Source organism: Lagenorhynchus albirostris, chromosome 5 (genome assembly GCF_949774975.1).
Source record: "Lagenorhynchus albirostris chromosome 5, mLagAlb1.1, whole genome shotgun sequence".
NCBI lineage: Eukaryota > Metazoa > Chordata > Mammalia > Artiodactyla > Delphinidae > Lagenorhynchus > Lagenorhynchus albirostris.
The window spans coordinates 69,840,454-69,857,370 of NC_083099.1; the positions used below are offsets into that span (position 1 = coordinate 69,840,454).

General features: G+C 39.8%; 1 protein-coding gene across 8 annotated transcripts in view; it reads right to left on the bottom strand.

Moving 5' to 3' along the window:
• The window catches only part of FGF12 (fibroblast growth factor 12), a 566,009-nt gene that overhangs the window by 195,018 nt on the left and 354,074 nt on the right, over positions 1 to 16,917 (bottom strand). For 7 of the 8 annotated variants that reach the window (XM_060150293.1, XM_060150291.1, XM_060150296.1 and 4 more), the window contains one exon: positions 5,425 to 5,535. In XM_060150293.1, coding sequence (XP_060006276.1) covers positions 5,425 to 5,535 — 111 coding nt within the window. Of the gene's footprint in view, positions 1 to 5,424; positions 5,536 to 10,318; positions 10,341 to 16,917 lie in introns of those variants that run through there. The other variant, XM_060150295.1, reaches the window with a different exon arrangement.

Genomic DNA, 16,917 nt, shown 5'->3' on the forward strand with positions numbered 1-16,917 from the left:
TCACATAACAGTGAGCTGATTTTTAAAATATAAATAGATTTCTTGCAAATGATAAAACAGACACTTAATAGAAACAAATATAAACAGACATTTTATAGGAAAAGAAGTGCAGGTGGCTCATAAACTATATGAACAAGTGCTCAACCTAACTCATAATAAGAAAACTTAAAGTTTATGTTTTTAGGTAGCAAAGAGCCAAAAGTCTGATAACACATTGTGTTGACTAGAAGATAAGGAAACGACTAGTCACTCTAAGTGTAAATTTGTATGATGGAGAGGAAATAGCTATCTTTCAAAAATATAAAAGCATAAAACCTTGACCCAACAATTCCTCTTCTAAGTATCCATCCTCTAAATATAGTTGCACACACGCAGAATGACTTCTGTACAAGGATATTGTTTATAGAATAGTGTGTATCAGCAAAATATTAGAAAGAACTGAAATGTCCTTCAAGAGGAAACTAGGTTAAATAAAATATCCCATTTAAATATGTCCTAACATGGAAAAGTCTTGTAAATACAACATTTTAAGTTAAGAAAAAGTACTGAACAAGATTAAAAAGATAGAGAGAGAGAGAGAGAGAGAGAGAGAGAGGGAGAGACATATACAGATATATAATATTGTGTACGTTGTTAATGCACAGACTGCATCTGGAAGAATACGAAGAAATGTGGCCAGGTGGCAGAGAGGGGAGGGACAGAAAATTGCCTTTGACTATGTTAACGTCTTCTAGTCAAAGAAACACATCCACACATCTGTGGTTGAACAAAGTTGGGTTCACTGACTCTCAGCGAGGAGGAAAAATATACACCATGGCAGAACTGGGGTGTCTTAGTAAGGTGTAAGAAAGGACTTCCAGGATTTAGTCTCATGTTAAGTGATTTTTAAGGGGGCTCAAAGAAAGCAGATTTATTCCAAGTTAAATGCTCTTTGGATGCAGGTGTAATTCTATACTTGGCTATCTTAATAATTCTTATCTAGAAGGCAAGAAGAACAGAGCAACATCCTGTTCCTGGTGATGAAGCAGCACCCACCCATATAAACCAGGGTACAGCAATATTTGATCATTTTGTAGTTTGGACAACTTTCTTGTTTTTGTCTGCATTCAGATATGATTACAGAGTGGCCTTGTTTTTGTCCTGATCCATCATGGTCACAGTGGCCTTGCCTGATTTGGTGTCCTGTGAAACTGTTCACATTTGGCCTGCTGGTAGTGCCGAGCCAGCTCTTGGCTGTCAAGAACTGTTTTGTTCTTTTTCAACTGTATATCCTTTTCTGTGCCTTCACAATTCTGTACCATATACTTATCTATTCAAAATAATTTTTAAATGAATCTCAAGACTGAAGGAGACCTTAAAAGTCACTGAGTTCTGAAACTATCTCAACCACCACCATGTTCTTCCCCTCCCACACTGAAGGGGTTTTTTCATAAACGCTCTACAAGTACCAGTGCAGCACCTGCTTGAATATCTTCAGTTTCACCATTGTATTCATTTGTCAGGCAGCTCATGCCACAGTGAAATGGCTGTTAATATTTTTGTTCAGAGAAAAAGGCAACAATGCATTTGCATATCTTAATTGATTTCACCCCAGCATGTTTGACCTCTTCAAATGTATCTTCTCCTATGGAAACTGGTGGAGCAGAATAATTACCTTTCTAATTTTATGTAAAATGTTCCTATTAATACTCTCCAAACTGCTGTTGTCTTTTTTGTGTCAGTGTTCCAACACTGTTTTGCATCTTTGGTATCATTACACTTGCAGAGATTTGTATCTGTTGCTGCTGACAAACCCATTTGGTTTTGTACTCAATTACATGTAATTAGTCTTTTCTTCATGAACAAAAGAACAGGTGTCCTATCAATTCAATCCAAGATACTATGGTAAGGTTGGCTGGACCTAATGATGTCTACTGAACCAAACAGCACACTTCTGACAGATGCTCATAGTAACAAGATTTTTTTTCCAAACAATCAAATGCTTTTACTCCTGCCCACACAAAGTAGAGAAAGAAAAGGCATTTTAACAACTTAGAGGTTTATAATTTTCTATTAAAAAACATGAGTAGAATTTAAATCCTTCTCTGATATTTTTATCTCAATCCACACTCAGAAAATGTAAAAATAAAAATTATTTGTTTTCATGGGATATTTTTAATTAAAATATGTGTGGGGGGATCAGAAGAAAGTACATTAGTCAAAAAACTGGCAAAACCTGAATAAAGTCTATAGCTCAATTTATAGTATTGTACCAAGGTTAATTTCCTGGCTTTGATAATTGTACTGTTGTTACATAAAAGTGGTACCCATTAGGGGAAGCTGGGTGAAGAGTACACAGAAATTTCCTGTATTATTTTGTAATTTTTCTGAAGTCTAACGTTATTTCAACAGGAAATGTTAAAAATATTTAGGTGGATAGAATATTTAGCCAATGATCTAGAGAAACTTTTACACATGCACAAGGACACATTCATTCATTCATTTTGATTTTTGTTGAGTGCTTACTATGTACTAATGATCATTCTAGGTTCTAAAGACACAAATGTATAATGGATGGCTAGTGGGAAGCTGCTGCATAGCACAGGGAGATCAGCTTGAGGCTCTGTGATGACCTAGAGGGGTGGGATAGGGAGGGTGGGAGGGAGACACAAGAGGGAGGAGATATGGGGATATATGTATACATATAGCTGATTCACTTTGTTGTACAGCAGAAACTAACACAACATTGTAAAGCATTTATACTCCAACAAAGATGTGAAAAAAAATAATAAAGATACATCAAAGATCAAAACAAAATCTCTTCACTCATGAAACATTCTCCTGCTAGGAAGATCAAAAATAAACAAATAAACTGCAACAATATGCATATCAGGTCATCATAGGAGCTATGACTAGAAAAAAAATACTAGGGTATCAGAATAGGTCAAGGTGAAATGTTTAGTTTTATTAAGGATGGTCAGTGAAGGCCTCTTCAACACGTACAAGAAATATTTTGGCAGCGCTATTTGTAATTGCCTTAAAATAGAAATGATAATTATCCACCCAAAAGAGAATGGATAAATATATTTGGGTATGTTCATGCAATGGGATACTTTACAAAAATGAAAATGAATAATATAAAGCAAATATATCACCATTTATGCATCTCACAACCAAAATACTGGGGAAGAAAAATACATAAAAGTTATATATAGTAATGTTCCTCTTATAAAAAGTTTAAAAACATGCAAAATGATGTTATGACGGATGTAAGTATATGCATATATATGTATATATGAAAAAATGTATTTATAAAACTGCACAGAAATAAAAAGTGTCAAATTCAAGATAGTTGTTATGTCTGGTACTGAAGGGAAAAGCAGGACTCCACCAGAAAGAGCACACAAGGGTTTCAAATGTATTGATGTTTTTAACTAAAGTTTAAGCCAGGGGTTGGGTATCCAGATGAATTTATCTAAGTCTTATTATTTTGTATATTTAAACTCCTTTTAATACCAACATATCAATAAATGTATGCAGTAGTTTGTCTTAATAAAAAATAAGATATTTTAAAGTTGTGAATTCAGACAGTTTCTAAAAGTTTCTGACAAAATGTAGCACCCTCAGTATGTGTGTTATGCGTAACGCCTCTATATATACGTATATATATTATGCATATGTGTGTATATTTATATGTGGTTGTAGATCTATATTAGCCATTGACCCAGCATCTGCAGAGAAAGCACTTTCAATTATTTTTCGAAAAACATTGAAGGAAGGTATTTTGTTGGTTGACCCCACGCTTTCACCCTCACCTCTCTGCCACTGCCCCGTGATAAACGTCACAGATCCACAGAACAGCTGTCTAGGTAACAGCTGTATCCTGTGGCTATGGCTATTTGGCTCACTTGAGGACTGAATCTATGTTCACCAACTTATAATTTTTCAATCTTTTTTTTAAGTTGGGTGGATGGTTCTGTCTGACAAAGGATATTAATATTATCATCTCCAGCCACATCATTTTATAGAAAAAGAAACCAGAACAAGGGATACCCCAGAGATAGTACGGGTGACACAGCTAAGCCACATCCTTGATTCTTTCCACCTATACTTGTAGCTTCACTAAATCTGAATTCAAGTTCACATGCAATAATGAAAATTCTACATGGAGAGGAAAGCATCCTCATTCTTCTGTACTCAGTTAAACCTTAAATCATTTAAAGAATGCATTCCCACAAACATAAACCAACAATGCAAACCACAATAAGCTAATCACCTACTTGGCAGAAAATGGGATGAAATTCTTTATAATAAGATCTTTATTGTAATTCATATTTTGTAATGTGTAACATTAAGTGAACAAAGAATAATTTAGAAGGGGTGGACAAGAGCATTTTCACACTCTAGGGATTGTAGATCTTTCCTGAGATCTTTATTTTTAATTTAAAAGATAGTTCACCGTAAAATATCAGACTTCTTAGATTATCTTATGCAATTGGGTAGAATGTCAGTCTAACCACAAAATCACCTCCATCAGAAGACAACTCAATTGGATATAGATTTAATGAGCATTTACTATGTGACTAGTACTAAAGATCTAGCAGGGAATACAAACAAACTTTGGGAAACAATATGATGCCCTGTATAATTTTAGAATAACACGAATTTCCCCCCAGGTATCTGTACACGATTATTCAGAAACTGAAAGATATGATGAAAGTGATCATTCTTGGCTCTGAGGCTTGCAATCAAAATTCTTCTGAAATGCAAATATACTCTCTCAGACCTTGATGATTTGTTTAGTTATCAAACTTGTCACCTATATAGTTAAATTACTTAAACATTATTTCCAGGGATATTATCAATAATCTTTTAATGTTTGCATTTTATCTCAAAAAACTATAAACAAAATTGCAGTTCTACCAGTCTTCATTATCTGTTATCATAATATTTTAATATATTTTCCTTTTTAAATCAATAATTTTGTCTTCAATCAAAATAAAATAACATGTAATATACATAGGTATATATTCAATGTTTACCTTGAGAAGTAACTTTGGTCTTCCAGAAATGATGTTCTAACAATTACTATAACATGTTTACTGTTTGGTTCCAGGATTAAAATACCATTTTGTGCTGGAAGGTCTGCCTTGCTTCTATGAATACTTAACATCATCCTGACTACAAACAGTGGGATGAGAGGAAATTCTTGTCCACTGACCAGTCAGAACTCCTTCAAGCCTCCTACCTTCTTATTGAGTACATAATCTCTGTCCCTTACGGTCTCCTGGCTATAGGGAATCATAGCAAGAAGGATAAAGGAAAAGACACCAACTTACTAGTAGTTCAATAGTTCCAAAGGTAGCCTGGCCATGCTTTAAGTCTAAGATACACTGGGCCATACATTTGATTGTAATTAGATTGCAAGAAGCTAATATGCCTTACTGTAGTCACTGTTTTCGTCCTTGGTCCCATCAATGGTACCATCTGGGTGCATCTGCAGGAAATATCCCTGCTGGCTGAATAACCTTGTCACAATTCCTTTCAGCTGGGGTTCTGCAGAACAAAATGAAATGATTATTGAAATTTTTTTAATACACACTTGCAAATTGTCAAAAACATTCCTGAAGTAAACGCATAAATGTCAATGGTTTAAATATTGAAATAACTATTTGAAAAGAAGGCATTTTGGTAACATATCTATACTTTTTTTTCTTTCTAGAGGCAGATCAATAAATCTCTGCAACAGTAAACCAAATGTAAATGAATAACAGCTAATTATGATTAGAAAATACAGAGGTGTGCTAAAAAATGAATGATGTCTCTCCCTCCTGCATCTAGTGTCTGCCTGCAAGATGCCACTAAGTTTGTGGTCCCATTCCAGAATCACTGTTCAGACCAAACAGCCAATGTAATTGCTAAGCTTTCAGCAGTCACAGTCAATTCCGGGAAGACTTCTATTTCTGCTGAATGACAACTCTCTATGTTTCCTGGGTTTTGAAATTCTGATCAAATTCAGGCTTGGTTGAGAACCACAGGAAAAAGCCAAACCCCCATGGCCATGAGATGTCACTGCAAAGTATGTAGAAACAGATTTCACCTTCAGTAAATACTTCATCCGAGTGAGCCCCAATACTACAGAAGTCATTTTTCCAGCACACGCAAAAAGATCAAGCCATGCATATTTCTGTATTTCAAACCAGAAGTGGTCTTCAGCTTTTAAAAACACCCTACACACTAATACCATCAAACTGATCTTTGTATACCACATTTGAATTTTTGTATAGCAGCTAACATAAATATTTAAAGCTTTCTCACTGTGGTACTAGCTGCCAGCAATAATCTATTTTCTACAGAATTACCACCATTCTTTTTTTTTTTTAACATCTTTATTGGAGTATAATTGCTTTACAATGGTGTGTTACTTTCTGCTTTATAACAAAGTGAATCAGCCATACATATACATATATCCCCATATCTCCTCCCTCTTGCGTCTCCCTCCCACCCTCCCTATCCCATCCCTCTAGGTGGTCACAAAGCACCAAGCTGATCTCCCTGTGCCATGCGGCTGCTTCCCACTAACTATCTACTTTCCATTTGGTAGTGTATATATGTCCATGCTACTCTCTCACTTCGTCCCAGCTTACCCTTCCCCCTCCCGGTGTCCTCAAGGCCATTCTCTACGTCTGCGTCTTTATTTCTGTCCTGCCCCTAGGTTCTTCAGAACCTTTTTTTTTTTTTTTTTTAGATTCCATATATATATGTTAGCATACGGTATTCGTTTTTCTCTTTCTGACTTACTTCACTATGTATGACAGACTCTAGGTCCATCCACCTCACTCCAAATAACTCAATTTTGTTTCTTTTTATGGCTGAGTAATATTCCATTGTATGTATGTGCCACATCTTCTTTATCCATTCATCTGTTGATGGACACTTAGGTTGCTTCCAGGTCCTGGCTATTGTAAATAGTGCTGCAATGAGCACTGTGGTACATGACTCTTTTTGAATTATAGTTTTCTCAGGGTATATGCCCAGTAGTGGGATTGCTGGGTCGTATGGTAGTTCTATTTTTAGTTTTTTAAGGAACCTCCATACTGTTCTCCATAGTGGCTGTATCAATTTACATTCCCACCAACAGTGCAAGAGGGTTCCCTTTTCTCCACACCCTCTCCAGCATTTATTGTTTGTAGATTTTTTGATGATGGCCATTCTGACCGGTACATCACCACCATCTTTGTCTCTACTTCAGTTTTGGGCAAAAATTAGACTACTCTAGCACATTTATAGCCCTATTTCATAAAAATTAGTAGAAAAAGAAAAATGCTGCTTCTGGTGATAAGAATTGAGGCAAGGATAGAAATCATATGACTGGTGAAGTAGTTATGTGTTATCCTCAAAAGGACAATCAATGAATTTCAACTGACAGTGTCATTCCTTCACCAATTTATTAAATCAATATTTACTCAGAACCTCTTTTATTGGGCAGGCAATATGCTAAGTACTGTGTGTTAAACTAAACACATTTATTGATGTTTGAGTCTAGATAAGAGTTCTAGATAAGGATTCAATGCAATAAACTCTTTGGGAATGGATCTGCTCCCTATGACATATGTCTTTTGCACATATGACTAGATCACACATACTTGGGAGTTTGAGGCAATGCCTATATAAACATGTCTTCTTCAAAGCAGTCCTAAGAAGAAGAAAAGTTGCCAAGAAAACTGGTAATGAGGAAGTAGGGTATTAAAAAAAGAACTAAACTGGAAATTAGGCATTCTGATTGATAACTATGTATTATTACTGGTTGGTTAATAAATATTAAATATTTATTATATTTATATTTATTTATTAAATATAAATTTATTATATTTATATAAATAAATATTACTGGTGGTTAAATAAATTCAGTGTATTTATAATTTGAGCACCTTTGACTTAAAGTCTCTTTGATTTGAGAATCTTCTCCTCTAAGTAATGCCAGAAATCAAGGCATGGATTCATTCTCAATGTGTTGTCTCCATGCCCCTGACCCCCAAGGGACATGTCAGAGAAGCATGTAGCTAGTTAACCACACTGCAAAAAAATATCCTGTACCCCTACCATCTATTAAGCCCTACCAACCTTCCCAGGCTTAGTTCCAGATCACCTTCTCAGGAAGACTTGGCTATCATAAGTGTGGGTCACTTTTATAATTAGGAGAAATAAAAGAATGTGTGAGCCTCTGCCACAAGGCTAAGTGGTTGACAGGCAGATGCTAATGTGGTACGTTCAGCTCTAGATGTGCAATCAGGAGACCCAGCTTTGAACCACAGCTGCTGTGGGGTCCTGAGCAAGTCACTTAGTATCTGAGGCTGTTTTCCTATCTGTGTAATGGGAAAAAATAATTTCTACGCTAACTATAATAATTTAGAATTTCAGATGAATAAATAAATGTGATAATATGAAATAAAAAAACCATAAAAATATAAATCCTAATTAAGGTCTAATTTTTCAACCCTGAAAATTGAGGAAACCGTGTAAGTAAACCAAAGGAAGTATTTTACAAATAGACTTTGCTGATTCATGTTTTAGTAAAATATTGAGCTTGTAAAGTCACTAAAGTAACCAAAAGATTAAGAGTAGAGGATAGAAAAGGATAGAAGGAAGGAAAGGAACAACTGTCATATAATTCATACTTTATCTCTAATAAACTTGATAAGGTCACTTTAAGAAGTCATGTTTTGATAGGTAATGAGATGCATGGCAGCTGAATCATTAAAGCCTGAAAAGGATTGTTTGGTTTTTTTTTCATGCTCCACTTTCTGTAGCTGTAATTAAACACTCCTTTTGCTACGGTGAAGCTATCCCCCTGTTGGGACCCTGGGAATTCAGGTTGGTAACTCCTGTTCAAGATAATGAGCATAAGGCTGTTCACCAAGCCCCACCACCCAAGCGCAGTGCAGAACAAGCTCAGAGTCTGAGTTTTAATTATGTGATGATCTATGAAAGTGAATGTTTTACACTATAGCTGTTTCAAAGGAGCCCTGACCATCTATTGAACAAATGCCCTGAACCTAGGATGTGTCATGGAAAGCAGTATAGCCTGCCTGACAGGCCTATACCTTTATTATTATCAAATCCTATCAACCTTTCCAGGCTCAGCTCAAGATCACCTCCACCAGGAAGGCTTGTCTATCATAAGGGAGGATCACTTTTATAATTGGGGGGAAAAAAATGTTTTGTTGTATTTTAAAGAAAGGGGTTTAAAAAAAATGAGACCACTTTCTGGGATATCTAGCATCCTGAGTGCATCCAACAAAACATGCTTTTTATTTTTCAGACCATGCTTAGGCATCTAACAGATTAATAAAACCTGTGCTGTCCTCAGGGAGCACCCAGTCTAATGCATGAAACATACGTATACATAGTGGGAGATCGCTGTTAAATGATGAATGGAAGCAAAGTGACGTGATGTCACAAGGAGCAAGGGACTAATTCTGTCTCGAAGTTAGATGAAGGCACCTCACCTGTCACTTGAGGAGTGAATAGCATTTTCATAGGCAAAGAAACCAGAGGAAGGCCATTCCAGAAAAACAATGGATGAAGGAGAAAACAGCATGGCAGACTTTGGGAATGATGCAGAATCTGGTATAGGCATAATTTACAGCAGAGTTTTGCAAATGCTGACACGCAGGTAAGAGCCTGTTCTCAACAAATGTTCACAGGTAAACAGTGAAGTAAGAAAAATATGGCCAACAGAGTAAGTTTTTTATTAAGCTAATTTTATTTTCAATTTATATGACTCTCCTTGATTCGAAGATTATGTTTTTCCATTATTTTTTCATTTTTTTATGAGGCAATGGCTATATTATTTGATGATGGTAAGACATTGGTTTAGTTTGTTCCCTTTTGTACTCTAAAGTAGTAGAGCAAGTACTGCTAGATTTTCTCTAAAATCCATTTCCTCTTTTTCCTGGGCACCCAGCTAGACCATATGTCCTAGCCTCCCTTGCAGTTAGGTTTGGCAGATGAATGAGTGTCATATGGAATGTTAAGTGGAAGTGATGTGTGCCATTTTCAGGCCAAGGCTTTTAAAAGCAAACATTATCCTCCACATTTTCTCTTCCTTAACGCTGGCTGGATTTAGATGATAAAGCCCTAGGAGATGTCAACAAAATAGGAGAATTCTGGTGGAAGAAAAGACAACAGCCATCAGAAATACCCACCTTGGACAGTTAGGTGAATAAGAACTAGCAGTGGTTGTACATAGTGACTCCCTTCCTAAGAGAATATGAAAAGGGGGTACAGGGGTGGAGAGTAACTTCACAGTGCAGAAACCTGATAAAAAAAATGCTACCTGAGCCGGGGGTCAAGGTTAAGGTCCACAGTCATAAATCATGCTGATAGCCTTGATATCTTTGATATGCTGTAATGAGAATGACACTTTACCTCTGTGATCTTCCTCCCCAAAACCCATAACCCCAGTCTAATCATGAGAAAAACATCAAACAAATCTCAACTGTAGAACATTCTACAAAACAACTGACTAGTACCCCTCGAAACTGTCAAAAATTCAAAAAAAATTCTGAGAAAATGTCATAGCCAAGAGGAGCCTAAGGAGATAAGACAACTAAATGTAAGGTACCTTAGATGGGCCCCTGGAACTGAAAAAGGACATGAGGTAAAAAGCTGAGGACATCTGAATAAAGTATGGACTTTAATTATTCATAAGGTATCAATACTGATTCACTAATTGTCACAAACATACCAAACGAATGTAAGATGTTCATATGGGAAACTGGGTGTAGGTTTCATTTTTCTGTAAATGTAAAACCATTTTCAAATAAAAAGTTGATTAAAAATAATAATTAGAGCCACAAAAGCAAGTAAGAAATTTTACCTTCAAAGAGGTTGGTGAGAAAGAAGGTAAAGCATAGGAACTCACGTTCAGCACCACTTCCCTTCAGGATGACATGGCAATTTCCGCAGAAGGTTTGACTTCAAAGCCACTCAGAAAAGCTGAGACCTGAAGGAATTACCTAGACATTCCTGCTGCCTTAAAGTGTACTGCCTTAAAGTGTAGTGCTTACCTAGGTACACGCTGGAAACCAGAACACAGACAGAGCCAAGGAAGCCTAATCACACATCTCAAAATGAATACTAGATTGTAGAAAACAGAGTGAATTTTAGAATTGGAAAGGAACTCAGAATCCAATACCTTCCTGCATCAAAATACCTTCCTTCATCAAGTTCAAAGATAAAAAAGAAAAACTGAGCCTCAGAGGGAAAATGTCTTGTCCAAGGTCATCCAGCCAACACACGGATGAGTTAGGAAAAGACTCGTCTCTGATATACTGAATGAACACTGTCCTTTCCTTCCCAAAGAGCAGCCAAGACATAATCTGTGTATATCTTGTGCAAGCTGCAGGACTGGGGGGCAAGAAGCTAGAGAAGAGATGACAAGGAGAGGCAGGAGCACCTAGCTGTGCATCAGTTACTGAAGTGTGGGAGTGACAAAGGAAAGGAGTCCTAGGAAACCGTGCAAGAAATATGTATTTAATATCGACACATTTTATACACATGCATATATATATGAGATACTACAATTGCACTGTGTTTATCTAGGGCCAGCCTATTCAACATTTGCACCTAAACTTACAGAAAGTGCCCCCATGTAAACTCCAATCTAAAATGAAAAATATAGGGCTTCCCTGGTGGCGCAGTGGTTGAGAGTCCGCCTGCCGATGCAGGGGACACGGGTTCGTGCCCCAGTCTGGGAAGATCCCACATGCCGCAGAGCGGCTGGGCCCGTGAGCCATGGCCGCTGAGCCTGCGCGTCCGGAGCCTGTGCTCCGCAATGGGAGAGGCCACAGCAGTGAGAGGCCCGTGTACCGCAAAAAAAAAAATATATATATATATATATAATCCAAACTTTATTATGAGCTATATCCAGAGAATTAATAGTATTTATTATAATAACAATGGCTGTATTATGAACCCATCTACTTTGTACCAGGCACTCCCCCAATGATTTCACTACAGTCGTATCTGGTATTCACAACAACTTAATGTGTAAGGTACTTTTTCTCATTTGTCAGGTGAGATTATCGAGATTCAGAGAAGCTACATCACTTACCCTATAGCTTACAGGACTAGTAAGTGAAGAGGCAGTCTAGCGTAACATTCTATGGTCCTAGCTGTTCGCCAGCACTGTTCAGTCACTTTAAGAAAGACACCGGCAAAACTGGAACATGTCCAGAGGAAGAGGAGCAAAATAAAGAGGGTGGTACAGAGGACTGTCATAGGAAGAATGGCTGAATGGACAGTCGATATGCAGCCTGGAGAAAGGAGGATGCAGGGGACATGAGAGCTGTCCCCACTTTCTTGAGATTAGAAGTAAGAAGACAGAAGAGGAGACAGAAGCAAGAAGAGGCCAATTTGTTCCAGTAGCTCCACAGGGATAGAACTAGGGCCGATGGCTGAACGTTACAGGGAGGCAGGTAAAAATGAACTTTCTGTAAACTGGATTCAAAAAAAAACAGGCTGCCTAAGGAAAGAGTGAGTTCTCCATCATTGGACAGAAGCAAACAGAGAGAAGCAGAAAAAACTACAGGTCAAGACAGCTTTGAAGGACACAGATATCTCTGAAAGCAAAGGCATTCTGCATGGCAATGCAAGGTTCTTTCTAGCCCTGAGGTCCTGGAAAGCTTTGAGATAAGCCAGATGGCCGTTAAATACAAGTTCACGTTTCTGTTTCTTAGTGTGTGCTTAGGACAGGGAATTGAAAAGACTGTTTAGCAGGCATCCTGCAAATGGAGAGTACTTTGTAAAAGTTAAGCATGCATTGTGTAGTAATTTGATGGGGCTTTTTAATCAGTTTCTGTGGGCTTACAATCCAGACCCTTGGTATCACGGTTTAATGTTGCCCACTTAAAGGAACGGAGATCGAAGAGGCTGTTAAACTGTGATTCTTGTCAAGTGCTTCTGGGCTTCATACCACTGCAGATTTCAAAATTAGACTGTCAGGGTAGGAGACTGTTCATCAACAGATATATTTATGATAATTACAGCTAAAGGGTATAGACTAGGGCACATTTACATACCATAAATCAAAGCCCCAGACAAATGGGAAATGGATACAGTAACACAGGTGAAAGAGGATAGAACTTATCTGGACTTTTGAACACTCTGCAGAAATGACAATCACACTAAACTGGGGGAATTCATTAAAAATACTTGTTGTTTAGTAAAAGAGACACAGACCTGAGACCCCACATTCACTCGGGGGACTGTAGCGAATAAGGCGGAGATGTGACATCATGGCCTAGCAGAATCTGTCTGCCCTATGGGGTAAAGATTACCACGTCCTGGGCTTCCCTGGTGGCACAGTGGTTGAGAGTCCACCTGCCAATGCAGGGGACATGGGTTCGTGCCCCGGTCCGGGAAGATCCCACATGCCGCGGAGCGGCTGGTCCCGTGAGCCATGGCCGCTGAGCCTGCGCGTCCAGAGCCTGTGCTCCGCAACAGGAGAGGCCACAACAGTGAGAGGCCCGCGTACCGGGAAAAAAAAAAAAAATGATTACCACGTCCTGTCGTGAGTCCTCAGTCTTCCCATAGGTCAGTTGAAGGTGATGGTGCCCTCAGCAGTTACCCATCTAAGGGACATGGAAATCCCTGTGAAGCACTAATAATGGCAAAAGCATTCTGTATCTATAAGCGGAGATCTATTTTCTCAATCAGCAGATACTGGTAGCACGTTTTATTAAAAAATCAAGTATTTACCGAGCACCAGACTTTCTGGTGGGTATTCTAGGTAGAGGGGAGAACAAGTGATATGCTCATAAAACAGCTCTTTTTAAAAAAATGCCCCAAACCTGATTTCCATGGGACTGATTTCCACAGGGTAAATCTTCCCACCGTGGCTGATTTAAAACTATCATTTGACCTCACTGGATGCAGAGCTGGAGCAGAAGAAATGAGCATCCCAGGCTCCAGGATCCAGCACAGCACTGAATACAACAGAGAACAAGCCATGAAGCTTACATTCCAGCAGGAAAGACAAGAAGTAAACAAACAGTTCATACATAAGAGTTTTCGCATAGGTGCCATGATGAAAATGAAAGCGATGAAAAAGGATGGAGGGTCCAGGGGATGGATGTGTTGTAAACAGCGTGGTTAGAAGTGGACTTCACCGAGACCTGATGAAGATCCGTGGAGTAATAGCTAAGAGCATCGGAAACAGGGACTAGCAGATGCAAAGTAATCCTAATGCTTGAAAAGACTGGGAACCAGCAGACGAGAGGCTCTCTGAAGATCCTCCTCTCGACCAGGAGTTGGCAAACTACAGTCCTGTCGCTGCCAATTCTGTAAATAAAGTTTTATTGGAACACAGCCTGTGCGCCTTCATTCACACATTTGCCCCTGGCTACTTTCGTGCTACAACAACAGAGATGAGTAGTTGCAATGGAGACCCTACAGCCTGAAAAGCCTGAAATATTTACTAACAGGCCCTTTCCAGAAAAAACTGGCCATCCCTTGCTCTAGACCCTTGCCGATGTAGTTCCCTCTGCCTGAAACGCATATCCCATGCCCTGCCTTCTCTCTGCCCAGAATTCCTCCTCAGTCTTCCAGGTTCAGCTGTCTTCCATGGGGCCTTCCCTGACACCCTGAGGCTAAATTAATCACTCCCTCTGCACAGCTCCCTCAGGCACAGGCTAGGAGAGGACTCCCTACACTGTTACAGCTGTTTGCATATGATCTGTCTCTGCTGAACTAGGTACAGCTCCTCAAGGGCACGGACCTTGAATGATTCATGACCCTGTCCCAGTACGTAGCACAGTGCCAGGCACCGGGTAGGTGAGAGGTATGTGTATGTGGACAGAAAGGAGATAAGTTATATCTGGGATTTTCCACTGTGACCCGTGACTTTTAGAGGAGCTCCTCATTTGTAAGAAAGATGTTTATAGCCTTTGAATATCATGCCTCCAGCCTTCAGTGCCTTTCTTTCCATTTTCAGTCTCGACTCAGCCCCTCCACATTGAACACAGTTGACAAGCACAGCGGCATTCTCCATAAACTGAACAGTCTCCAAAGCCCTGTTCAGCGGGAATCAAGTGACCTTGAGACGGGCAATCCTTAACCTTCATGCTGCCTCAAAGCTAAATGGAAAGAAGGACACGCTTTTTCCAGAATATCCTTTTCACTAAACCAGTCTGAGCTGGGGGAGGCGGGAGAAGCAGGGCAGGGAAATGCCCATCAGGATGGGGTTTCTGTGCTGAGCCAATTTTATTCCTCATACCATTAACCCCCTCCCTTCCAGCTTCCTCTCTATAAGATGCTCATGGGGCTTCCCTGGTGGCGCCGTGGTTGAGAGTTCGCCTGCCAATGCAGGCGACACGGGTTCGTGTCCCGGTCCGGGAAGATCCCACATGCCGCAGAGCGGCTGGGCCCGTGAGCCATGGCCGCTGAGCCTGCGCGTCCGGAGCCTGTGCTCTGCAATGGGTGAGGCCACAACAGTGAGAGGCCCATGTACCGCAAAAAAAAATCCAAAAAACAAACCAAAAAAAAAGATGCTCATGAAAATTTAAAATAACTCAACTACCATTTACTGACTTCCAACGTGTACTAGGTGCTGGGTACAAAGCTGAGTAAGATGCAATTCCTGCCTTGAAGGCACCCACGGCCTCCTCACTGAGATGCACACACAACTAACCATACCCAGTGAACATGGAAAGTGCTTTCCTAGAGGAACAAACAAAATGCCACGGAATCACAGAGCACGGGTGCTAACTTTACCTGGGATGATGACTTCTAGGACAAGAAGCAGTTAAGAAAGGCTTCAGAGATGAAGCAACATTTTAGACTTGGCCTTGAACAGGCAGGGCAGTTGTGCTTTGAGCAGCATAAGCAGGAGGGGCAGCCCCATGGGGCACACAAACAGCATGTTCAGAGACTGGGCAAGCACACTGGCATGGCCAGTGTGGGGAAATAAGAGGGTGCACGCAGTGGCTGGAGGTGACAGCAGAAGGGAAATATGGTCCCAGGACACTTGAGGTTCTTTAAGCAAAGCTAATGAAGTTTACCTTTTTTTTTTTTTTTTTTGTTTTTTTTGCGGTACGCGGGCCTCTCACTGCCGTGGCCTCTCCCGTTGTGGAGCACAGGCTCCGGACGCGCAGGCTCAGTGGCCATGGCTCACGGGCCCAGCCGCTCCGCGGCATGTGGGATCTTCCCGGACCGGGGCACAAACCCGTGTCCCCTGCATCGGCAGGTGGACTCTCAACCACTGCGCCACCAGGGAAGCCCCTAAAGTTTACCTTTTAAACCAATGATCTCCAAACTCTTTTGAGCATACACCTCCATCTGTTAAATCTACAGTCTCCGTATGAAATGGAGCAGGACACTCTTGAGGCCTTCCCAGGACAGAGCCCCACCCTCCCATGTCCTCTGCCTTGTCTGTAGAAAAACTTTAGTCAAAGAAGAAATGTAATCAGAGAAATGAGAAAATACAGAAACAAAGGAAAAGCAGTCAAACAAGACCAAATAATAATAGCTTAGTCATTAAATAAACTCAAGGACTTTTAGTTCCTCCTCAAGGTCTATGGATAGGACTCTGAGCCATATCCTGTGAGCTGTTTTGTAGAGACTGAAACTCCCACCAGGTGGAACAAGTTAACTGCATGATGACCAGACTGTAGCCATGACATAAGCTGCCACAATTCCGAGAACTGGCCTCAAAGAAATGGGAAAAAACTGACCCTGGAACTGAAGGCACCTGGGACTGAACTCAAACCAACCCTGGAACTGAACTTAAAACAATCAAGATGACACTGATCAGACCACCACATGACTAACTTCAAGACGATTGTCAGAGCTGTGTCTTTTCTACATGTAGCTCCCTCCCTCTGCCCATACACCCCTGAATCTCCCCTTTAAAAGCTCTTGCCTACTGATTGTCGG